Below are 25,054 nucleotides of genomic sequence, written 5' to 3'. Positions count from 1 at the left end.
TTAAGAAGAAGTGGTTGCAGGCGTGCTAGACAGGACTTGGGGTTCAAGCTCTCCCATTCGAGGTTTTAAGGGGTTCCCCAGTAGTCCCACCCAATCACCTCCCCCTTCCAGTGATAGTTTCAGGCATCACAATCCCACCCCTTTCTTCCTTTCTTCCGTCTGGATGGAGACTTCAGATAAACTATATGAAAGGTAAATAGCCTCCTTTGTTATGATAAACACATTCAAACTCTTTGAGGTTGCAATAAACACATTCAGTTCCTTAGAAGTATACTGAAGGAAGTGAGGGCCATAAAACCCCTTCGTTCTCCCCCTTCTCTCCCTCTTATGGCAGAATCCAGAGAAGGCAGAATTGGGGTTTTCTATATTTGATAAGTAAAGATGAAATATAATTGGATTCTGACATCCGGCCCCCTCAAAATAAGAGAGATCCACCTGGAAGAAACAAAACAGGTATAAAAGTTAGTCAGGCTTGTTAGGATATTGCTCAAGTACTAAATGACAACGTTCCATTTGTCCATCTGTCTGAGGGTGATGGCTAGATGTCAGTCCCTGAGTGGTCCCTAAGAGGGATAAAAGTTCCTTCCAAAATGCAGACGTAAATTGCACTCCCCTATCAGAGATGATGCGTTGGGATGCCCCATGCAATCTGTAAATGTGCGGGATGAAAAGTTTTGCTAAGGCCTTTGCAGTGGGAATCTTTTGGCAAGGGATAAAGTGCACCTGTTTGGAAAACAAATCTGTGACTGTCCAGATAACAGTATTCCCATTGCTTTCTGGCAATTCCACTATAAAATCCATGGCTATTTCCCTCCAGGTTGCTGAGGGATTTGCCACTGGTGATTTCCCTTGCAACCTCTTTGCAGATGCACATGTTGGGCAGCTGGCAATATAACTTTCTATGTCCTTTTTCATGGATGGCCACCAAAATTGCCGTTTAATTAAATATAAAGTTTTTACAAATCCAAAATGCCCTGCTGATTTTCTGTCATGGCAAAGGTGCATGAAAGTGACTCTTTGAGTTGTTGGTATATATAACATTTCCCCTACCCAAGGCAACCCGTCTCATTGTGCACACATTTTTGTTTTTCTGGAACTATTCATCTGTTTCCAAACTTTTTCTGAATTCAATTCCAGTTTGGCTGTCCAGTTGTGGTTTTAATTTGGCTTGGGTTCTTGTGGTTACTGGTGCTGCCAGTTGTGACTCTGCCATTATTGGTCTAGAGTCTGTGGTTCGTGCGCTGTTATATTGAGGCATGCGAGATAATGCATCTGCCAGGAAGTTCTTTCTTCCTGGTAAATGTTTGAGCTTAAATTGGAACTGGTGAAAATGCTGGGACCAGCGGGCTTGTTTGGGATTGAGTTTCCTGGATGTTTTCAGGGTTTCCAAATTTTTGTGATCAGTCCACACCTGGAAGGGGATTTTGTTGCCTTCCAGGAACTGTCGCCACGTGAGTAATGCCCAACGTATCCCATAAGCCTCCTTCTCCCATACGGGCCAGCACTGTTCTTTTTCCGTGAGTTTCTTGGATGTATATGCACAGGGTTGCAATACCCCTTCATTGTTTTCTTGTAATAGAACAGCCCCCACTGCCACATCCCTTGCATCTGCCTGTATTACGAAGGGCTTGTCCATGTCTGGGTGCCTTAGTACTGGTTCGGCAGAAAAAAGTCTCTTTAGTCTCTCAAACGCTGCTTGGCACTCCATTGTCCATGTTAGTGGCTGGCTAGGTTTTACTGAGGATGCTCCCTTCGTTTTTAGTAAGTTAGTGAGGGGCAAGGCTATCTGGGCAAATGAGGGGATGAATTGGCGGTAAAAGTTTGCAAAGCCCAGGAAACTTTGTAGTTGCTTTCTTATGCGGGGTGGTGCCCAATCTAATACTGCTTTGACCTTCTCTGGGTCCATTTCAATGCCCTGGGGGGATATGCGATAACCTAGGTAGTCTATCCTTTCCTGGTGGAATTCACATTTTGAGAGTTTGGCATATAGGTGGGCGGCTCGCAGCTTCTTTAAAACCGCTCTGACAAGGTTGACATGTTCCTCTTTTGTTTCAGTGAAGATAAGAATGTTGTCCAAGTAAACAAGGACCCCCTTAAACAGGTGCTCCCTTAGAACATCATTGATTAATTGCATAAAGACTGCAGGGCCCCCTTGTAATCCAAATGGCAAGACTTTGAATTGATAGCACCCCATGGGGCAGTTAAATGCAGTCTTCCATTCGTCCCCTTCCTTAATTCTCATGCGATAGTAAGCTTCCCTTAGGTCTAGTTTAGAAAAAAATTTCCCTTTCGATAGGTGTGACAGCATGTCTTTCATGAGGGGCAGCGGGTATAGGTTGCTTTCACTGATTGTATTCAGGGCCCTATAATCCACGCATAAACGTAAAGAGCCATCCTTCTTCTCTCTAAAAAGGACCGGGGCAGCCACTTTAGGCTTGGCTGGCTCAATGAAACCTCTCTCTAGGTTTTTTTTTAATGAATCTTTCCATTTCCTCCTTCTCCTTTGGGCTCATGGAGTATAATCTGGGCTTCGGGAGTTTTGCCCCAGGCTTGAATTCAATGGTACAGTCTGTGGGTCGGTGGGGGGGAGCTCATTCGCCCTCTCCTCACTGAAGACTTCAGCAAGGTCTCTATATTCCTCTGGTATTTCTGTTAATCTTTTTCCTCTCCTATGGATGCTTTTTCTATTCTTGATTCTGGTAGCCTCCCTTGGGGTTTTAAGTCCACAGGGTCCCCCTTCGGGAATTTGATTTCTGTCATCCTCCAATTTACCCAGGGCTTCCATTTTTTCAACCATTCCATCCCTAGAATCATTGGGCATTCCATGCCTCGGGTCACCACAAACGTTATGTCCTCTTCATGTTTGCCCAAGGAGAGGTGTATTGGTAGAGTGGCTAGGGTAGCTGGCACCCCCCCTGCTATGGATCCATCTAACTGGCCAAATGAGATTGGTTGTTCCAGTCTCCTCGATGGGATGCTCAGATTCCCCACTAGTGTTGGGCTAATGAGGCAGCGGGTGCAGCCAGAGTCTATTAAGGCTTTCACCTTCACAGCTTCGGGCATCAGGGGAATAAATATAGTCACTGTCTTGAGGATGGGTGCGATGTGTCCACTTACCAGGGGGTTGCCCTCCGAGCTGTCATCTGAGGCATCCACTGGCCCTGTGGTGTAGGCTGGAATTTTTTCCCCTTGGTGAGTAGAAGTGGGGGGTTCCATAATTTCCATCATTCTCATGGCAGTTTCTTTTGGCTTAGCTGAAGACTTTCTGGATTTGTTGGTTGGGGATCTCTCTGGGTTGTGTTGGGGGGCTTTGGAGCAGCATTCTACAGCTCGATGCCCTTCTCTTCCGCACTTGAAACACCCCATTTGCTTCTTGGCTGTAGCCGATGATTTCACCGGTTCGTGTGTCAGCTCAGGCGGGGGGCGGCTCCATTGTTTTCCTCTGCGGTGTCTCTTCAATATGTTGATCTCTGCTTCCTCTGCCAAGATGTACCATTCCTCAAGTTGGTGTGGGTCTCCTCAGGGCAGGCAAGCGTCATATAGATCATAATTTAGTCCGTCTTTGAAATGGCTAAGGAGGATGTCTTCTGGCCAGTTCAGTTTGCTGGCAATGGCCCGGAATTCTTGTGTATATTCAGCCACCGGGCGTTTGCCTTGCTTCATCGTCTTTATTCTTTCACAGGCTTTGCGATCAGCCAGGGGGTCTTCAAATCGTCTTCTCAGAGAGGACATGAAACGGTTGAAGTTACTGAGTTCTGGGGCATTGGAGTCATGCAAGTTCACCACGCAATCTGCAGCCGGTCCATCCAGGGCAGATTGCACGATCCGCATGTGGGCTTTGTCGCTGGGGATGTCCTGCCCGTATTCCTCCATGTAGCTGAGGACTTGGGTTAGGAAAAACCCCAAGTGTGTTGGCTTCCCTTTGAATTTCACCTCCAACGGCGGATGTCTTGGAATGGATCGGTGCCTCCGTTGTTGGTGGTAGTGTCTTCCGTCCAGATTGCCATCTGTGGTCCGGTAGAGGGTGGGGACTACTGGATCAGCAGATGTCCCCGGGGTTGCAGGTTCCACGTCCCCCTCGGTGTCTCTCCCTTTGCGGCTCCAGGAGCTGGGGCGCCTGTAGGGCTCAGGATTCTCCTCTCCTAGGGAGCTGAGAGTTCTCTTCATCAGGTCAATAGCTTTCTCTAGGATCCAGTCTGAGTACGGTGCCCAGCTTTCCTCCCTCTTCACTTGCGTGCAGGGATTTCTCCATCTCCTGTTTCCATTCTGGTTGCTTGGTCCCCCGTCTCAGGGTCACCTTTCTTGATTCCTTTCTCCACTCACTTTTCTTTCCAACGCCCATTGACCAGCAAGGCTTGTGGTCCCGTGTCTCCATTACTTCTTCTCCTGAGGAATCTGACCTCTCGGATCCCAACATCTGGCAAGCTTCCAGTCGGGGTAGCGGCTCTCTTTCCAGGGAGTTTTCCCTCTCTCTTGCTCCATTGTCTGATATGGTAATTTTTTGCAAAATCCCCTGGCAAGGGTCTCCCTTCCAGGTGGATTAATTTTGCAAGTCCTGTCTAATGTAAGGACCCACCCCACTTTGCATCTTAAGAAGACAGAACTCTTGGAATAATTCTTCCAACAGGAATCCTTTATTAAGAAGAAGTGGTTGCAGGCGTGCTAGACAGGACTTGGGGTTCAAGCTCTCCCATTCGAGGTTTTAAGGGTTCCCCAGTAGTCCCACCCAATCACCCCCCCTTCCAGTGATAGTTTCAGGCATCACAATCCCACCCCTTTCTTCCTTTCTTCCGTCTGGATGGAGACTTCAGATAAACTACATGAAAGATAAATAGCCTCCTTTGTTTTGATAAACACATTCAAACTCTTTGAGGTTGCAATAAACACATTCAGTTCCTTAGAAGTATACTGAAGGAAGTGAGGGCCATAAAGCCCCTTCGTTCTCCCCCTTCTCTCCCTCTTCTGGCAGAATCCAGAGAAGGCAGAATTGGGGTTTTCTATATTTGATAACTAAAGATGAAATATAATTGGATTCTGACAACCCCATCATTTATTTTAATCCTTTTAGTTTTATCCTTAGGCCAACTATGAAGTGAAGCATTTTATTTTTGAAATTCTTTTAGCTAAAATTATTGTTTTATCCTCTGTCACTTATTTTAATCGTTTTAGTCTCATTTTTAGACTCATTGCTTTATTTGCTTTTTGCTGGGTAATGACCACAATATAGATTGATTTTTATAGATCTCCTAAGATCTCAAAAATGAATGGAATACAAATGCTGCACTTGGATTCATTCATGTGCTGTTTTTTTTAAAAATCTAGATTTTGAAAGAGGTTCAGTCATATTTCTCTATGTGAAGGTGGAGATTGATATAATTTTCTTCTGCTTTTCAGGCTGCCTGGCATGAATTTAAGGAAGAGGACAAATTGTTCAGTTGTATTTGCCAGTAGAAGCTGTCACACAGCCATTGTTTCTGGTCTAATAGCTACTTTTGCTAGAGCAATGACAAGGAAATTCACTTTTGAAGTGTTCAGTTTATCCACTGACTTCATTTCTTTAGCTAATAGTGCAGAAGACTGCAATGTAACTTATCTTCTTCCATGTTTTTTCAGAATAAATGTCAAAGAGTCTCTCACTAGTTCATGATCTTGCTCTGCATGGCCCATTTCTCTGGCTAGCTTTAGTTTGTATAGACTTTATTGTTTTAGTTATCAAATCAGTTGGCACATTTGAGAAGAGAGATGTTCCTTGAAAAATGAGGAAATCATTATGTTTTCAATTTGTATTTGAAAATTAGTACGCTACATTGTCAACTTTAACAAATTAAAGGTTTGGAAATTAATCCAAGTTTTAAAATGGAGAGAAGAAGAATCTGCGTTGCATTGTGTTTAAGGCAATAAAACTTCTGCCGATGAACTGATCCACAACATTTTAACTGCTTGGGGAATAGAACTGTCAAAATGTTTGCAACCCAGCTTCTATGCAAGAAGAAAATTATCAGTCTGGCTGTGTTTAAGACATCAAGCACATTTAAGAGTGGATCGGCTTTGCGGAGCAGGCAGGTCTAGAAGACAGTCTTGGAGGAGTAAGGAAATGAAGGGGAAAGAGAACATGCAGGTGTGGGGAATGAAAGAAAAGTGCAGACCAGACAGCAGCTTACGAAAAGTTAGGAAATGAAGAATGTAGCTGTAGAAGAAGTTGTGTGGAGAGATAAGGAACTGAAGGGGATGTACAGAAATGACTCTGCCCAGATGGGTGGCCATAGAAATTGAGTAAATAAATGCAGTAAGTTACCAACAGACAAACTGGACTGATCTCCCTTTTGCGGAGGTGGTGTACAATAATTCTGTGCACAGCAGCACCGGCTACACACCTTTCAGAATGGTCACAGGAAAAGAGTTCAGCCCAATACCTGAATGTGCTCAGTTGCCCTCCGCTTCCCAGACACTTGATCAGTGGGTGAGGGGATGGGAAGAAGTTTGAAAAAACACAAAAACTGCTTTAAAAAAGACTTTTGAAACCTATAAAAAGCAGGCTGATAGGAAGAGGGCTCCCCAAAGAACACTCCAAGTTGGGGAAATGTTTTACTTGTCAACTAAGTATTTATGCCTCAAATTGCCCAGCAAGAAATTGGGACCAAAATTCTTGGGGCCTTTCCCCATAGTAAGGATCATCAACCCGGTCACAGTAGAACTAAAACTCCCTAAACTTTTAGGGAAAATTCACCCAGTTTTCCATTGTAGCTTGTTGAACCCTTTTCCACTTTAAGACCTCTGAAGAAGAAGGTGCCTGGGCCCCTCGTAGTCACGGGACAGATCCACTATGAAGTAAAACGTATTCTTGACTCTAGAATTTTTAAAGGGAAATTGCAGTACCTAATACAATGGAAGGGATACCCGTTGTTTGAAGCCACCTGGGTGAAATCGAGTGAAGTGAAAGGTGACAGATTGGTCAAAAGGTTTCATGTGAAACACCCCAACAAACTGAAAGATAACCCTTAACATATGCTTTTGTTTACTTTACAGGATCTGTCCTTCTTCTAAGGGGGCTGGATGTCAACGCTGCAAATATTGTATATTCTTGCTTATGACAATATGTAGAACTGGCTGGTATTTATGGGGTTAATACAGAGCGAATGGAGGTGGGAATAAAGCCTAAAACTCAGGCTGTAATATAATACAGAGGAAAGCTATAGTGAACACTGGTGAAGAAGGTTAGATGTATAAAGACACAAAGTCAATTAAAAATCAGAAAGGTACCCAAGGATCCAGTAATGTAGAGAAGAATAGCCAAAGAATCAGTAAGCAAAATTTCACATATTAAGATTTATTTATTTGATTATACTTACATACCACCTGTATCACATTAACAACAACAACAACCCCCAGTGAGGCACTACCTCAACGTGGTTGTGGGGCTTGTGTACTCTGAGGAAGATGAGACCTATGCCAGAGGTTCAACCATACTGGACAGTTCTCCAGCACTGGAGATGGAGAATCCACCAATGGGTTTAGACTGTATTCCTGCCCAATCAGATCAAGTCAGCCACGCCTGTCCTGGACCATAGAGATCCCAGTCTTGACTTGATCTCGCCCAGGACAGACGTGCAAGTTTGGCTCTTAGGCAGGTACAGTCTCCATTGGTGGATTTTTTCCCAGTTGCTGAGCTGTGCTGTATTTGGCACACAATTTAGCCTTTTCTTAACAATTGATCCATTCAAGCATAAGAAAAGGGGATTTGGAACATTTGTAACTTTTCAAATTTACAACAAATTTGCTGCTTGGTTGGGGGGAAACAGAAACTGAGTGAACAGGAGAGAGCTCCTTTTTTCTCTCACCTTCTCCCAACCCTGACTACAAATCTTTTCCAACGTACCTAAATTATTTAATTCACTAGTGGAATAATGGCTGTTAGTTCCCATCCAGTTTCAGCTTGGCCTCCCTTTTAACGGAGCTTGCGGCTGCAGTTCTGGTGCCTCGTTGTGGAATAGGTGGGGGGAAGGCCCTTTCTTGCGATGCGCTCAGGATCCCCTTAGGAAAACTTAACTGTTTCTCTAAGCTGCGGATGCAGCTTCAAAGCTTGTTATTTCTATCTTTGCCTTTGGTAGCTCGGTCGCAACGATCGTCCCTGTCAGGCTGCAGGTGCAGTGCGCACCCACCTGCTACCGCCGATCAGCTGGTAGGTGGCAGAGGAGGGACAAAATTAACAAAAGTTGCAAAAATTTACCGGTTTGGGAGATGGACTATCGCAAATACAGGGGAGCACTCATGCTACCGGTCCTTCCTTCCCTGAGCCTCCCGGAGCGAGGCAGGCACGACCATTCTTTCGTGCGGCCGCCATCTTGGACCACATGGTCCCGGGTTTTGCATGACTCTGATTATTGTGCTAAGCAAGGTCTGGAGGAAGGGGCTCCTTCCTTCTCAATAGGATCTTTCCCCTTGTTATTGACGAAGGCGATCATATTAGGACAGGTGTTTTGGGACAGACAGTCTACAGAACGTAATCCAGGTCCATAGTTCATTTCGCAGGCTGCCATTTTAGGGACGGCACTATCATGTTCAACACTTAGATTCACTTTACATTAATTCCTGATAATTCCAGGTGCATATTGTTGAGACCTACTTGGAATTTTACTGCAACCTATTTAAGTTAGATCTAGTATACCATCGTTATATAGAGTTCCAGAATGTTTCAGGCACACTACTTTTGTTCCTCACCTTTATTGACTTGGTGTCTCCTGGCCCTAACCTGCTCATACAAACTAACTGGATTCTGTGATTTGCAAATCATTACCAAGTTTATCTGGGTTCCAGGAGTACCCCATCGTGCACCTGTTCTTATCCAAAACAGCCCTAGCCGGATTCCAGGTGCCCCCATTAGTGCATCTGTTCTTATCTGTGCACAGATATCGCTGGGTTCCAGGTGTCCCCTATCGTGCGCCTGTTCTTATCCACGCAACAACCTTACCTGGATTCCAGGCATCCCCATTAGTGCATCTGTCCTTATCCAGTATGTAACACTTTCTGCAGCTCAGGGGCCCCTTATCATTCCTGTAGTATCAGAGGATGGAGGTATCGAGGTATACCACAAAGGGTGTTTCTATCATCTTCTTTGGCTCCAATGAATCCCTATTCACCTAGTCTGGTGAGCGCAGACAAGACTGCAACCAAAAACAAGGACAAAACTACTGCTAAGGCCTCTAAGAGGTCTGAAAAGCAGGTCAGCTGGAGACACCAAGCTCTGGGAAAAAGAATTTTTCAAAAGTACAAAAAAAGGGCCAGGGTAGAGACCTCCCAAGCTGAGGGTTGGCCTTTGACCTACCCCTAGAACCCCCAACCTCCCCTCTGGGAATATGATCAAGGGGGAGTCTTTACATTTCTCTGCGCAGTGTGGGACTGGCGGAATTCTCACTGTTTCCCAATCCACGGCTACACAGGTCCATCACGGGACCCCCGAGGCTACCTTCACCCCTACTGCGGCCGATCTCCGACCAAGTGAGCCTGTTCTCCTCCTTATGGAGGATCGTCTCTCCTTGTTGATAGAGCAAGCTTGATGCCAGGGCACAAGATTCTACTTCAGGGGCCGTCCTTCACCCAATTACTCACCAATCGGTTCTGGAAACCTATTTAACCCCCCTTCCCTGTTTGGGTCCACCTGCTCTGAGGGTTCATTCCTTCATGCACACGACATTGAGCAGGGGATTCCAATGTCTGAAGAGGAGGAGTCTCCTTCTGAAGTCCCCTCATTCAGCGGCTTCTTCAATCCTTCTTTCTTTGTCACTTTGCTCTGCAAGGCCACGTCCACAGCCCATCTAGAGCTGATTCTTTTTCATCAACAACCACTGTTTCCCCAGAATCGGAGGTGGATCCAAATTTTACCAAAATGGTGACTGCTCAACATCGCATCCCTCGTCCTTCCATCTTCTTGAACGCGATATGGAAACAATAGACATATCCCGCCTCCCTTCCCCTTCCAGGTAATACTGATACAAAAGTTATACAATGTGGCAAAAGATTTGGAGGAGGCACTGGAAGTGCCCGTGGTGGACGAGCCATTCGGGCTCCTAGTATCTCCCACTGCCATTCCCGGAGATGTCTCTGAGTCTCTCAAAGCAGAGGGCCGTAAGTGGGAACTCACCTATCGCAAAACGCATCAAGCAGCTATATGGCCTATTAGGTCAGTCACCTCCGCATCCTTCTTCAACAGATCTGCCCTCCGCTGGCTCAGGCTACTCCAGGCCCGTATCCCAGTGGAGGATATTCGTACACAGCAGGATCTTAGTAAAGTAGTGGCAGCCACCATGTATGCCTCGGATGCCACCCTCTAATCTGCCAGGTTTTCCTCCAGGGCTTGGCGTCTAGCATAATAGGTTTCCGTATGCTGTGATTGAGACACTGGCACGCAGATGCCAAGTCTAAGTGGCACCTTTCGGCAGCCCCATATCAGGGAGGTAAATTGTTTGGGGAAGCGTTGAATACTTATTTAGCTGAGAACAAGGACAAGAGCAGGGTCCTCAATCACCTCATTAAGAAAGCGGACAAACGGCCAAATTATTACCAATGGGGGTAGTAATTTTGTGCGGGGCTAGGTATAACTGCTCCCAACCAATATGTTCCTTTCTAGCCAGGCAGGATAGACAGGAGAGACAGCCTGACAGACATACAGTCAGGCCTAGATAGCAATTTCAGGGCAAACGGCCTTTTCGCGGGAACGGCCGACCATTCCGCCAATCCAGGTGATTCTCTGGCGATTCCTTCCATAGGGGGCAGACTCTCTTTGCCCACCAATGGGAGGCCATCACCACAGGCACATGGGTACTGAATACCGTACGTCACGGCCTGTTCTTAGAGTTCATTTCCAACTCTCCAACTCAATTTCTGACTTGTCCCCACGCACAAAACCAGACAAAATGGAGACTAATGAACGAAGCCGTTCAACATCTATTAAACATACGGGCCATAGAACCGGTGCCGCCAGACCAGAGAGGTCGGAGTTTTTTATTCCATCCTCTTTGTCGTCCCTAAGGCATCAGGGGAATGGAGAGCCATTTTAAATCTCTAAGGCTTGAATTTTCTTCTGACATACCGCAAGTCCAGAATGCAAATACTCTGATCCATCTTGGGAAGCGTAAGAGAAGGGGACTTCCTGAGGTCTATCAACCTCACGGAAGCATACCTTCATAGTCCCGTCTCTCTTGCCCACCGCCATTTTTCTACGGTTTGTATACAAGGGGCGCCATTTCCAATACTGGGCATTCCCATTTGGCCTATCATCAGCTCCCAGGGTATTTACCAAGATCCTGGCGGTCCTGGCAGCTCATTTTAGGATAGTACCAGTCAGAGTCCAATGTTACCTGGATGACATATTAATCCAGTCGTCGTCCATCCAGTCTGCCATGACGGATCTTGAACTGGTGGTAAAGCTGCTCCAGGAACATGGGTTATCCATAAACTTTCCCAAGAGTCATAGGGTCCCCACAACCAGGCTGTTGCACCTCAGGGCCATCACAGACACGGCAGAGTGTAGGGTGTATTATCCCAAGAAAGCCGGGACTGCATAAGAGAGTCAGTCCTTCAATTACGCAGGAGTCAGACAGTATCATTGGCCAGTCTCTCGCAACCGTTGGGCAAGATGATCTCTGCCATAGCAATCATTTCCCTGGCCCAGGTTCCTCTCCAGGGAACTACAGTGGTTCATACTCCCTTTCCAGAGACAGAACCTCAGTGCCTCCCAATGTCGCTCTTACTGGGATCTTGGGCAGAACACAATTTGGCATCCGTCAAGACCAATCATATTTCAGGGGAGGTGAACACTCAGGCCAACCTTTTGAGCAGAACAACGATAGATCACTCAGAGTGGCTCCTTCACCTGAGGGTCTTCAGAGAGATCTGTCATCATTTTGGCCTCCTACTTTTTTTTGGCCTCTTTGCGTCCCTGAACAAAGCTCAGTTGCCTCGATTCTTCTCACGGTTCCATAGGGTGGATGCTCTTCAGAGCCCATGGCCACAAGGTCTGCTTTATGCCTTTCCCACTCTACCTCTTATCCTGGCGGTAATACGCAAGCTTCCTCAGGAGCGAGCGGTGATACTCCTGATGGCCCCTTATTGGCCAAGGAGGCATTGATTCACTGATCCGATGAGCCTCTCCCTAGCAGACCCTTGGCGGATTCCTCCGGAACGGGTCTCTCTCAGCCAAGGAGTTATTCTCCATCCGGATCCCCAATGGCTCCAGTTAACCATCTGGCACTTGAGCGCTAAATCTTGACACGGGAGCTATGCTTACCAGGGGTCATTATGGTAATCCAGGCATCCAGTCATTCTTCCACAAACCGTATTTATGAGGCCACGTGGATGAATTCTCAATCATGGTGCTCCGGTCGGCACTTGACACTCTCGGAACTCACAATTCTCCATATCCTGGACTATCTGTTAGAAGGCCTGGAGAGGGGCTTGGCCTCAAACTTAGTGCGCAGACAGATGGCTGCTCTTTCCATGGTCCTCACCTGTGACTCCATGGGGTCTTTGGGACATCACCCCTTAATTCACTCATTCCTTAAAGGGGCTTCTAACACCAGGCCCCCTACGATGCTCAGGTACCCTTCATGGGAATTACCAAGGGTCATTCGGGCTCTTACCAAGTTCCCCTTTGAGCCCCCGAGGATGTGCGAGGTTCGCTACCTGTCCCTCAAGGTGACATTCCTGGTGCAATCATGTCAGCACGACGTATTTCAGAATTGGCAGCACTTTCGACACGGGACGACCTGTGCATTTTGCACCAGGATCAAGTAGTTCTTCGACTCGACCCTACTTTCTTCCCGAAGGTCAATTCTCTGGTCCATATATCACTGAAAATTAGTGCTGCCGGATTTTTGTCCCAATCCATCGCATGCTCTGGAATTGGCATTGGCATAGTCTGGATGTCCGCAGGGCACTTCGGTACTATATTTTGCGGACAGCGACGTCCTGCTAATCAGAAGCCCTCTTTGAGTCCTTCCATTCTTCCTCCAGGGGTCGGAAGGTTTCCTCTTCCACAATTGACAGGTGGATCAGGGCATGCATTGCTGGGGCATATTAAGCTGAGTCATTGCCAGTTATACGACGTGTTACAGACCACTTACAGGAGTGCAGCTACTTCTGTGGCATGGGCCACTCAGGCATCCATTGAGGATGTCTGAAGGCAGCTACATGGCCTTCGCCATCTTTTTCATACAACACTACAAAATCGATAGGTTTGCCTCGGCTGAGGCTTCCTTCGGTAGGAGAGTTCTCCAAAAGGATTTACATCAAAGTGCTACACTGGACCAGTCTACTACCCACCCTCAGGGACAGTAGGCTTTGGTATGTCCCATTGGTGGAGTTTCCATCTCCAGTGCTGGAGAAGGGACGTTGTCTTACCTGAATGCCTTTTCTCAGCATGGAGATGGAGAATCCACTCCTGTAGGTCAATTAGACCTAGGGTTAGTTATTTTTGTGAGCCACAACGTATTGCTGTCAGTCAATTGGCTATGCTTGCGTCAAGACTGGGATCTCTATGGTCCAGGACGGGCGTGGCAACTTTGGCTGACTTGATCTGATTGGGCAGGAATACAGTCTAAACCCATTGGTGGATTCTCCATCTCTGTGCTGAGAAAAGGCATTCAGGTAAGACAATGCCCCGTCTCATCAGAGGAGTCAGACAAAGAGTGTCTTTCCCATAAAAAATATGGTGAGAGGTAAATTTCAGAAAGTTATACTGGCTCAGATGTCGCCCAGGTTAACAAGGTCCATGCTAGATGTTGGCGTTCCTGGATATCTGGTGAAAATTGGGTTACAGGACTCAGGACTGTTGGCTGAGCAACCTGGACCAGCAGTTGCAGAACTACTGGAAGAAAAGGTGTTTACCCGTCTCAAATATACAGTGATTGAAAACAAAGAAATAATGATCTGTTACTACAGATCAAGTCCAACAAGAAAAGGATATCTAAAATGAATGCACCAGTTCTGGAAAGAACAACATCCAGAATCAGAAATAACAGAACAGAGACTAGCAGATCAACGCCGATTTATAATACGAAATAAAGTATTCACAGAAACAGAATTGGATGAACTGCAAAGGTTTACCCAGGGCAAAGAAATCAAAGCCTTGCCAAAAGTAATTCAGAATGTAGAAGCAAACCAGGGGGAGGTGGCAGTGAATAAATCCAGCAGAGATACACAACTATTCTCATTTGGAAGCCAGGCACCTCTTCCTCAGGAAGAACAAAACCCTCTAACTACAGAAATAAAAGAATTGAAACAAAGAATAACTGAGCATCTAGAACAGCACAAAAATAACAGAATAAGGCTACCTACATTGAAGCTTGTTCCAAAGAAACAGCTAGCACAAGCATTAAAAGATGCAAATACTGCAATATCAAGTATAAGCACCAATTCACTACAAGAAACCAACCAACTAATGTACAGCACAGCTGCAGTTATAACTGAATACCTGGGATGCAAAATCAACAAAGAAGAAAAACAAACAAAAATGGAAGGTTAGACTAGAAAATAAGATCAGCAAGCTAAAATCACATGCAAGCAAGCTAGAACAGATAAAAGAAAAGAAGCTGAAGAACAAGAAGACCAAAGAATACCTAATCAAGAAATACCGCTTAGAAACAAGGAAGATGAAGGAAGCACTGGAAATAATAAAGCAACAAATAACAGCTATAGCCAGGAAAATCAGCAGATACGAAGCTCGAATTGCAAATTATAGGCAGAACCTCCAATTTCAATCCAATCAGAAACGTTTCTACCAATCCATCAATAGAGAAACTGCAATGAATCAGTCAATACCTGACAAGGAAGAAACAGCACAGTTCTGGAAGCAGATATGGGATAACCCAAAGAAATAGAACAAGGATGCAGCTTGGTTAAAAGAGGTGGATGCAAATAAAACAGAAGTTGAAATGAAAGAACTAGTAATAACAACAAAAATGGTAGAAAAAAGAGCAAGGAAGATCAAAAATTGGTCAGCACCAGGTGAAGATGAACTACATGGGTTGGGTTGAAACATCTAACTGTTATATACCCACTCATTGCCAAGCAGCTCAACAATATACTACAAGGAGGAGAAATTGAAAAGTGGCTAACAACTGGGAAAACCTACCTAATAATAAAAAGTCCAGCAAAAGTGGCAACACCAGGCAAACACAGGCTAATTACCTGCTTACCAATAACTTTCAAAATGCTGGTGTGGTAGCTGATGCAGTACAACAGCATCTAGTTGAAAACAATCTCTTTCCACCTGAGTAGAAAGGAAACCGCCCCAATAGCAGAGAAACAAAAGATCAACTCCTAATAGACAAAATGACCTTGGAAAACTGCAAGAAAAGGAAGACCAACCTGAATGTGGCATGGATTGACTACAAAAAGGCATTTGACTCTCTGTCACATGACTGGATAATCAAGTGCCTAGAAATAACAGGAGTCAGCAGAAACATCATTGAATCATTTTAATCTTTGATAGCTTGGGCCAAGTTCTGCCAATTGGCCTGTTTCCCCCCTGTACTGCCCCCCATTTCAGGGCTCTACAAACTGCTGTCAATTTTTATTTGTTTTATTCAGAGTGATAGATTTAGTAGTGTTCATTCTTAAAGTATAGTAATAAGTCTGCCTGATTTGAGTTAAGCCGCATTTAATTATGTATGCAAATAATTATATAAACATACACATAGGCAATTTCCTAGACTTAGTTAAATGATATAAATAGTAATAAGGAAGTTTAACATATTTCTGAAATGTTATTGATATGATAATTTGTTGGTGATTATTTTAAAATTAACCTAATTACAAAGAAAGGTGGGTATAATTTACTAGTTAGGCATACATATAATATTGATGGATGACTTAAAATATATCCAGCTTACTACTGTCTGACATCATAATTCCATTTTTTAAAAAAAGTTCATTTGTCTGTTGAAACATAGAACAAGGAAATGCTAATGAATTTTCTTTCTTGAAATAGATTCTGTTTGATAAAAACATCAATGGGAGATCGTATTATTATTTTTTCTGTCTTCAAAGAGCATCTTGGAAGGGCAGCCATTCTGAATTAAGATCGTATGTACTCTTAAGTATGCTAAATGAAACTTCTTTCCCAGTTAGCTTAGTTCAACGAGAGAACTGATTTATAAGCAACAACTGCAAAAAATATGCATTCTTTCTGCTACTAGTCCATTTGCAAAAGAGATTTTTAGGAAAGGTATGTTTAATTTTATAATAATGTGACTTTATTTTAACCTAGTGGTTTGTTTTTCATTTTAATGTGAAGATTAGAAAATGGTGTTTGACAGGAAAATGTGAAAAACTGTATTTAGCTGTGGAAATATTATTTCATTTTTAGCTTGCTTAAATAGCAGGAAAGAGCTAAGTGGAAAAATATTTTCATCTTAAAATACTATACATATTTAATATAGGAAAAAGGCTCCATGCGTATGATTTACAGCTATGTCTTTGTCCAATATTAAGCTATTTTCCCATTTTCAGAAGTTCTGTTTGATGTCAAAGGTTTATGAACGTCTGTATTGCATTGGTACATAGAATTTTGCTTTTCATTTTAAGGCAAAGGACAGAAAATGATGTTTGATGGGAAAAAGTGAAAAATGTGTATTTCATTCTATCAGCTTTACTACTGATGATCATTTCATTGAACAATTTCTTTTGATTACTAATTTGGGAACATTTAATTGTATACTCTGGCCCCACACCCCAATACCCTGCTAGTATGTTAAAGCAGGGGTCTCCAACCTTGGCAATTTTAAGACTTGTGGACTTCAACTCCCAGAATTCCTCAGCCAGTTTGAATTAGGAAGTCTGTGATCTGAGGTTTGCCTATATTATGAATTTAGCAGTAGTGCAGCCCTTTTAATATCTGTGCTGAAGTAAGTTTCACAGAATTTGTTATCTTGGTTATATGTAGGATTGCAGCCTAGGAAAGTTTGGAAACCTTTCTCATCTACCATTTTCAGTATGACTTATTTTACAAAAGCAGTTTATCACTATCATTGTATTCATCCCTATTTTATTAAGCTGCTAGTTGACTGGGCAGATGATGAGTTGAATAAATAAATATAGGAAAAAACAAATCATATTTTACTGTTTGGTTTTATGCATATATCTTATATTTTATTTTATTGACCTATTACATTGCATCTCCTGAAAAGAGGCTGAAGCTCCTCAGGGTCATATTTTCCCATCTGTCTTCTCTCTGGATTTTTTTAAATTCAGCCTAAAATAACAGTTAAACTAGAGCTTGGTGCAAAATAAAACAAAACAAAGAAAATTATGCCATTGAATGTTGGCAGCACATGCCAGTAAGCCACATGGACTGTGTGTGAACTTTTCCTGCTGTATATTGTTATGTGATACTTATTTTATTTCATCCATTTATATTTGCCTTTTGGCTAAAATGTATCAGCCAATTAATAATAACATTATAACAGAAAATAAATAACATTAATATAATTGTATAAAACTCCCAGTAAGCATTTAAATAGTCAAAAGAAATGGCAACCAGATTAAAAATGTAATTAAAATAATATTGCAATGAAGGGTACCCAATATGTACACTTAGAATTTTTTTTAAAAAAATATTTTTATCCCTTGAGTGAGTGAAGGGTATCAAATTCTGGAAACAGTGAATTTCAAAGTCAGTCTCCAAGACTTTCTTCACATTCATTTCTGATGACTTTGGATCAAGGAAAGAGTCTCTGAAAAACTTTGACACCTGGGCAAAGTTTTCCCTAAGTCAAAATAATCATTGTACATTATACCTGAAAATAAACCAGAAGGGAAAAGCGGTGCTGTTTGCTAGGTTGTTAATAGGAGTCCATCCAAATTATACATGAAACCTAATTTGAAAACTCGCAAATATTATGTGAAATACAAAACATTATTATAACCTTTTGGATCCCTGGTTAAATCTGCTCCAATTGCCTGAATACTTCAATAGTGACATTATGTTCAAAAGAGAACGGCAGTTCATTTCCCTAGGTTAATTTATTCTGAGAAAGTTCGTTATTTCTTTGCTGTGTTTCTCAATTTTGTTTTAATGGATGCTGTTGTAATGCAAAAGGAAGGCATATAGGTTTTTTAATTAATGCACCATAAATATGAAATATGTCTGCTGAGGTCTATCATATTTTTTAGTGGCCTTGTCTCCAGTAGTGACTTCTTATTTAGGTGCCACTGATTAAAATGGCTGATGTGTAAGATAAACTGGATTGCTTGCTCATATTTGCCCATGTGCCTCATAAAAGCAATCAGTATTTAATGATGATCACCTCGTTGCCCTCCTAGGGCAAGGAGTGAGTACTAAAGTCCCACTAGAGCCTGGGTTATTGGCACAATGAATCAAATCTGCATGTACCCTTTTCCATTACAGGACTATGAAATATGTTCCACTGCCAATTCTATTCCAGAATTTCTGCTGAGGGTATGCTTAACTTGGCCTGATCTAACATTAGAATGATCATTTTTCTCAATTTTTAGAAAACAGAATGACATAATCATTTTTTCCCCTTAAGATGTATAGAGAAGTAAATCATTGACTTCTCATATATATTAGTATATACTTGCAGCCCTAGATAATCCTTTTAAAACAAGATTAGACTGAGGCATGACGGATCTGCTGCTCTCAATAACCTTTGTTGGGTTTTTCCTTCCCTTCCCTTCACATCCCTTCACTTTGTGTGTCATGATATCATTACTAATATCAGTAAGCTGCTATGAAAAGCTTTGTGGCTAAAGAGAAGAATGGATTGGTCTTACCTCTTCACAGGTAACGGTGGGTGATACGGTTAATTATCATAACTGCATTGCCAAGTCTTGAAATTCTGCATTCCCAAAACCACTTTGCAAGTCTTAGACACACTATTTCTAAAAAATTATGACTATATTCACTTTTACAGAACTATCAAACCGTATTTGCACAATTTCAGTTTATATTTTGAAATGATGCCATAAGCTGCTATCACTAATATCTTGCTATTTGATAGTTCAGGACCCGGCAAGGTGAACTCTGCTAATTCACACATTTTTTAAAACAGCTGTAATAGAAATAGTTTGGGGAGATGTCTCCCGATTTTTTTCTTTTCTTTATCATAGCCATCTGCTGTATTAAATAAATAAAACATTAATTAGCTTAAAGAACAAGACATTTCTTTTTGCTATTTTGAAGCATATTTCCTAAATAAATATCGGTAGCTTTTGAAAGCAAGTGAAACATATTTGATTGGCTAGTCAGCTGCTTTTGCCTAAAGTGTCTTCATGCTAAAAAACAGTGCTTCATTGCAGTAGAGAAAGTGTTATTGGTTATTACTGTTTGAGAAAAAGTAAGGTTTATAGGGTTTGTCCACATGAGCTGAATTATTAAGCATATATGATATCATTTCATGACTGACTGTGTGAATATTTACAGATGCTGCATAGTATATAGAACACCAATGATGCCTTAATATAATTATTTTCAGTTGAATAACATTAAGTGACAATCTTCAAGAGCTGAATTATAATCAGCACCTTTCATAGATTAACAGCTGCTGGGTGGGAACTCTTGCAATATTTTTCATATACCACCAGCATCAAAGAGTCATGGGGATGGGGTAGCAGCTGGGATACAGTTACTTTTCCTTCCAGTGTTTTCTCTTGCTGGACCAGGAGTGACACCCACATAGGAAAAACCCAAACTGTGATTCTTCCTAAGCTTATTTGTTTCTTCCTTTTTTTTGGTTTGTTTGTTTCATCTGCATTTAAAAAGCAACAAGTTTAATTCATAGCACTTAGACTAATTTATAGGTTGAAATGCAATTATCCTTTAGCTCAGCGGTTCTCAATTTATGGGTCGTGATCCCATTTGGGGTTGATCGACCATTTCACGGGGGTCGCCAAGCAAGGCTGTCCGCCATTTTTCCCCTTTTCCGGCGGGTGCCTTACCTCCCTTGGGCTGGGCCAGCTGGTGGCCCAGCCGGTGGTCAGCCTGCTCTGTCTCTGCCGCTTGCCAGCTACGCCTTGGCCGGCACAGGGGGCGGCACCACGCATGCGCGGTGCTCCCTGACAGGGAAAGTCCTCGACTTACGACCGGTTGGGTACTCCTCGACTTACGACCAGTTTAGTCCTCGACTTACAACTGGTTCAGTCCTTGACTTATGACCGGTTGGGGGTCATGGCATTAAAAAGGTTGAGAACCACTGCTTTAGCTCATGCTTGCCTCAAAATTTTACTCAGCAATTCTCAGTTCAAAAATGTATAAACAGGGTGTTTATTAGCTGAAAACATGTGAATGCAAACTTAATTTGAATGCAGGTTTCTGTGCATTAAACATGCAGAAAAAGGAGTGGAACACTTAGGATAGTTAAAAATTACAAAATTACAGAGAAATAGATTCATCTTCCCTATGACTTTGTGGCTTCCAGCATTCCCAAAAGCTATAGGTAAGAGGGTATGTCACAATAATTCCCACAATGCTTGAATAAGCACCAGTATTGAGAAATCAGAAGGTATTTATGCATATGTGATTTTATCAACAAGTTGTTAGAATAATATTCATTATTCAGACAATGCATGTTTAAAGAATTATTGGAATAAATATGCAGAGGTGATCCCAGTATAAAAAGAGGCAAAGATGCCAAAAACCTGATGATGGCAAGATGACAATTCAGGGTTGGTTTAACCACTTATCTCTGGGGAAGATAAATGGGATGATCAGCTAGCCCAGGGGTGTCAAACTACTGGCCCGCGGGCTGGATGCGTCATTCCGAAACCGCACCTACCCCGTTGCCGGCAATGGGGAAAACATTGCAATATATTGCAACACGTCTCGTGACTAAAGTAGGGTTATGCAGCTTTTTTGAGAAGAGGGCTCTTCTTAGCCTTTGAATGATATAGGTTGGATAAGACTGAAACTCAATCAACTTTCATTTTATTCACATCAAATTAAAAGTAAATACTAGGGCTATACAGGACTACTTGAAGAAGTACTTTGTAGTTATTTTGTTTTCATTAGAAGAAGCTAAATAGGCACATACAAGTAGTTCTCATTTAGCACGCATGATTGGATCAGCATCTCAATTGTTAAGCAAAGTGGTTGCTAAGGAAACCATAACTGCTTATGAAGTTACTTCAGTTTTCCTTTGCTTTAGAAGTAATCCTTGACTTACAACTGGTTGTTTAATGAAATTATAGCAGCTTGGACATGGTGCTTTGTGGCTCATAAAGCACTTCTGGATGTCATAAAATGTTGTGCTGCTCCTTCCACAATCATCTCATAGTATGGGGGGGGGGAATTTGCATATATGGCCTTTATGTCTGGTTATCAAGTGCCCTGTGATGGTGTGGTGATCACCATTTGCAATCTTCTCTGCTGGCTTTCTCAGAAAATCAATGAGGAAGCTGTCAGTGAAGGTTGCAAGTGAAAGGGGAGCTGAGAGTTGCTAAGTAAAATTTTGAGGCAGGTATGAACTGAGGGATAATTGCATTTCAACCTATAAATTAGTTGAAGTGATATGAATTAAACTTATTGCTTTTTAAATGCAGATGAAACAAAAACAAACAAGGAAGAAACAAACAAGCTTAGGAAAAATCACAGTTTGGGTTTTCCTATGAGGGTGTCACTTGTGTTCCAGGAACTGAAAACACTGGAGGAAAAAGTAACTGTATTGCCAGCTGTTGCCTCATTCCCATGGCTCTCTGATTCTGGTAGTATATGAAATGGTATAAAAATGTGCAGAAATTGTTATATTTCTTTGTATGTATCCTTTAATATTTTGTACCCGCACAAGCACATTGGGTGTTCTATAAGCTAAGGTCCATCCTAATGTACTCTACTCTGTTACTTTGCAAAGAATCATTTATTTTTTTCTATAATGGAAGTAAACGGAACAATAAGAAGCTTCAACTAGTCCCTCTAGTCTAGAGTTGTTTCAATCTTTCTAGCACATCTGGGCATACCAGGAATTGAATGTATTTTTGCATGCAAACTGTGTTTGCTGCTTCCATAAAATTATATGGGCATTGCAACAATTTCTTATGAGTACTGTCAAATTCTAACTCCCATTGTTTACTAGAGATCCTTTGTTCTCCTTTAGCCTTTGCTTATCTTTTTCTCTCCACATTGTGACTGCATCCTTACCTAACTGATAGGCTGTATGAGTGAAATTAATCACTGTTGTATTTTCTATAGATTTTTTCTTCCTCTCTTTCCCTAATATCTCATATAAAACTTACTTTCCTCTCCCAGCTTTTCTTATGATGATAATTTACAGTTTTGGGATGTCTTAATATATTGTTCATGAATGTGCTCAAATACTTCCTTGATAGTTTTTGTGTCCTGAAAGAAGTTGGTGGGGTGTGTACATGTGTGGCTGGATTCAAAATGTGGCAGAAATTAATTATTCCCATCTCATATTGATTCACTAAGGCAAATCCCTCATCTCTCCACTGCCTTTGGCTGTTTTTAGGCAACAACTGAGAAAACATACTGCTGCTTTTCAACTTTAGAGGTGATTTACATGAGGGAATCACTGTATGTGTTCTCTGGTATTCACATAATTATTTGGTGTTAAGAAATATTTCTAGGAGTCATTGAACCTCTGTATCTGATTGTGTTGTCCTGACTAATAAGGCTTTTAATAGATGTATATAGTTCTAAAGCTTTTATAGTCAGACTCCCTCTCTTAGTGAGATGGGCAGTTCAAAAATGTGAAAAATAAACAAACTAAAACAAATAAATAGTCATGCCATGGGTTCTTATTACCAGAAATGCTTACTTTTTTAGTACAGTCAAAACATTCTGAGAATTCAAAATTCAATAATCATCAGATTATATGCATATACAGGTAGTTCTCTACTTACAACAGTTCATTTAATGAATGTTCAGAGTTACAACGGCACTGAAAAAGTGACTTATGACTGTGTCTCACACTTTTAACAAACTGCATCACTGTTTGGTTTGGTGGTAGCAGTGCCTCAGATAGAAGGTCCATACAGAGAGAGTGGTAAGGACAGTTGAGAAGATTATAGGACGTTCGCTTCCTATTATTCAGGATACTGCTTACAAGCACTTTGTGCTTAGAGCTTGGAATAACACCCACTTCATGGTCTCTTTCTGTTGCTCCCCTCTATGAGGAGGTTTCAAAATATTTATAGCAGAACCACTAGATTCTGTAACAGCTTTGTTCCTTATGCCATCTTGTATATTCACAGGATTCTTTTTCCCCCCACCATGTACATTTGAACTAGACTGTGATGTTTCTCTGTGTCATAAATGTGTGCGTATGTGGATATATACATAATGGTATTTTTTTTTGAGAGCTGAACGCAACAAAATTTCATTTTTAATGTATGCTGATTAGTGTACATTTAAAGTGACAATATAGATTCTATTCTATTCTATTCTATTCTATTCTATTCTATTCTATTCTATTCTATTCTATTCTATTCTATTCTATTCTATTCTATTCCCGTTGCAGTATCCCCATGTTCACTTGATCAAAATTTGGATGCTTGGCAACTGACTCATATTTATGATGCTTGCAGTGTCCTGGGATTATGTGACCATCTTTTGCAACCTTCTTACAAGCAAAGTCAATGGGGCAGCCAGGTTCACTTAACAACTATGTCCCTAACTTAACTGCGGTGATTCACTTAACAACTGTGGCAAAAAGAGTTGCCAAATTGGCCAAATTCACTTAACAAATGTTTCACTTAGGATTTAACTTTTTTGATAGAGTATGAGAATGTATATTTCTTTTAGGTTTCTGGGAAATGTACTGAAACAAGCAAAAGCCCTATTTTGGCCTCTCAGATGAGATTTCAGCTTTCTTGAAAATATGCTGTAACATCTTCCAGCTTCTGTTGATTTGTTTTAATCATGGGAGTGGGAACAGAAGCAGCAAATTAATCTTTTTATGGAGGATCAAAATATATGGAAGTGAAATAAATATAAAACCTGAAATTTAAAACTTAAATCTGGATAAATCTAAAATTGTTTGAGTGGTTAAGACTCTCATTTTAAAGATAATTATTCATTTTGGAAATTGAAAAACAAATAGTTGCTGACACCTAGTGGTGGATGAAGACTATGACAGCTATGACTTTAATATAAGACTTGGCAAAACCTGGGAAAAGCTAATCTATGTTTGTAACATTCAAAGTTTTAACAACAAAGAACAGTTGTGACAAAAAAAAGATAATAATCTGGGCTGTAGACAAAGAGAGAATTATAACTTTCAGGAAAAAAAACTTTTTTGAACTATTTGGATTACAAATATCTATTTAATTGGGACTCTAAAGCTATTTGCAGAGAAAAGAAAGGAAGAGAAAAACTCAAATTCTTGGCCATCATGGATCAGAGACATGTAAAAAGAACATATCAAGAAAACATAAATACTTCATAGGAGGAGATATATAGTATACTGCAACTAATTCAAACAACAATGACTTTAAACCACAAAGAAATTTAAAATAACTTTGAAAATATAAATCAATCTATTTCTAAGTTAACTGAACAACAAAAAAATTCCCAGGAAACAACAGCAGAGAAGGAGCAGATAAAACAGATAAATGGATATAGAATTGAGAATAAAGACTTAAAAATGGAACTTAACAAAACAAGGAAACATGATTTAATCCTAGTGGGAAAAAATTCACAAGAATTGGAAAAAACAACTTATCCCTTAAGACTACAAAATAAATCTGAGGACAAGAAAACAGATTGGATAAAATGGACTGTAGAGATGTCAGGAACATCGGAGAGAAAGGAAATGATAAGAGAAGCAGAGAGAAAGAAAAAGAAAAAAGATTTTCAACAAACATGGAAAGGCAGAAGCCCGTACAAAGACACTTCACCTGATTTACTTTTACATCTACAGCAAAATTTACGAACATACAGAAAAACTTTTTGATTCAGCAAAATACATTGATTAAGAACAATAGTGGGCAAAGGAAAAAGACTAAAGTGGAAACCAAGAAAATAGATGATGGGACTTACCAGAGAGAAACATTTGTTTGAATATGGTTAAAGAAATAGAAAAGTTTT

General features: G+C 41.5%; 1 protein-coding gene across 5 annotated transcripts in view; it reads left to right on the top strand.

The window, feature by feature from the left end:
• PRKG1 (protein kinase cGMP-dependent 1) overlaps positions 1 to 25,054 on the top strand; it is a 1,362,786-nt gene that overhangs the window by 576,856 nt on the left and 760,876 nt on the right. The window contains exon 1 of one of the 5 annotated variants that reach the window (XM_039327750.1): positions 18,690 to 18,799. The exons of the other annotated variants lie outside the window; for them this stretch is intronic. Within the exon in view, the coding sequence (XP_039183684.1) occupies positions 18,775 to 18,799 (25 nt within the window). The 5' untranslated portion in view covers positions 18,690 to 18,774. Of the gene's footprint in view, positions 1 to 18,689; positions 18,800 to 25,054 lie in introns of those variants that run through there. 5 annotated transcript variants of the gene reach the window in all.

The sequence above is a fragment of the Crotalus tigris genome, unplaced genomic scaffold, assembly GCF_016545835.1.
Source record: "Crotalus tigris isolate CLP2741 ecotype Arizona unplaced genomic scaffold, ASM1654583v1 scf7180000024366.3429058, whole genome shotgun sequence".
NCBI classification, from domain to species: Eukaryota; Metazoa; Chordata; class Lepidosauria; order Squamata; family Viperidae; genus Crotalus; species Crotalus tigris.
The sequence above is the reverse complement of the archived record's forward strand: the minus strand, read 5'-3'. Positions and strand labels throughout refer to the sequence as shown.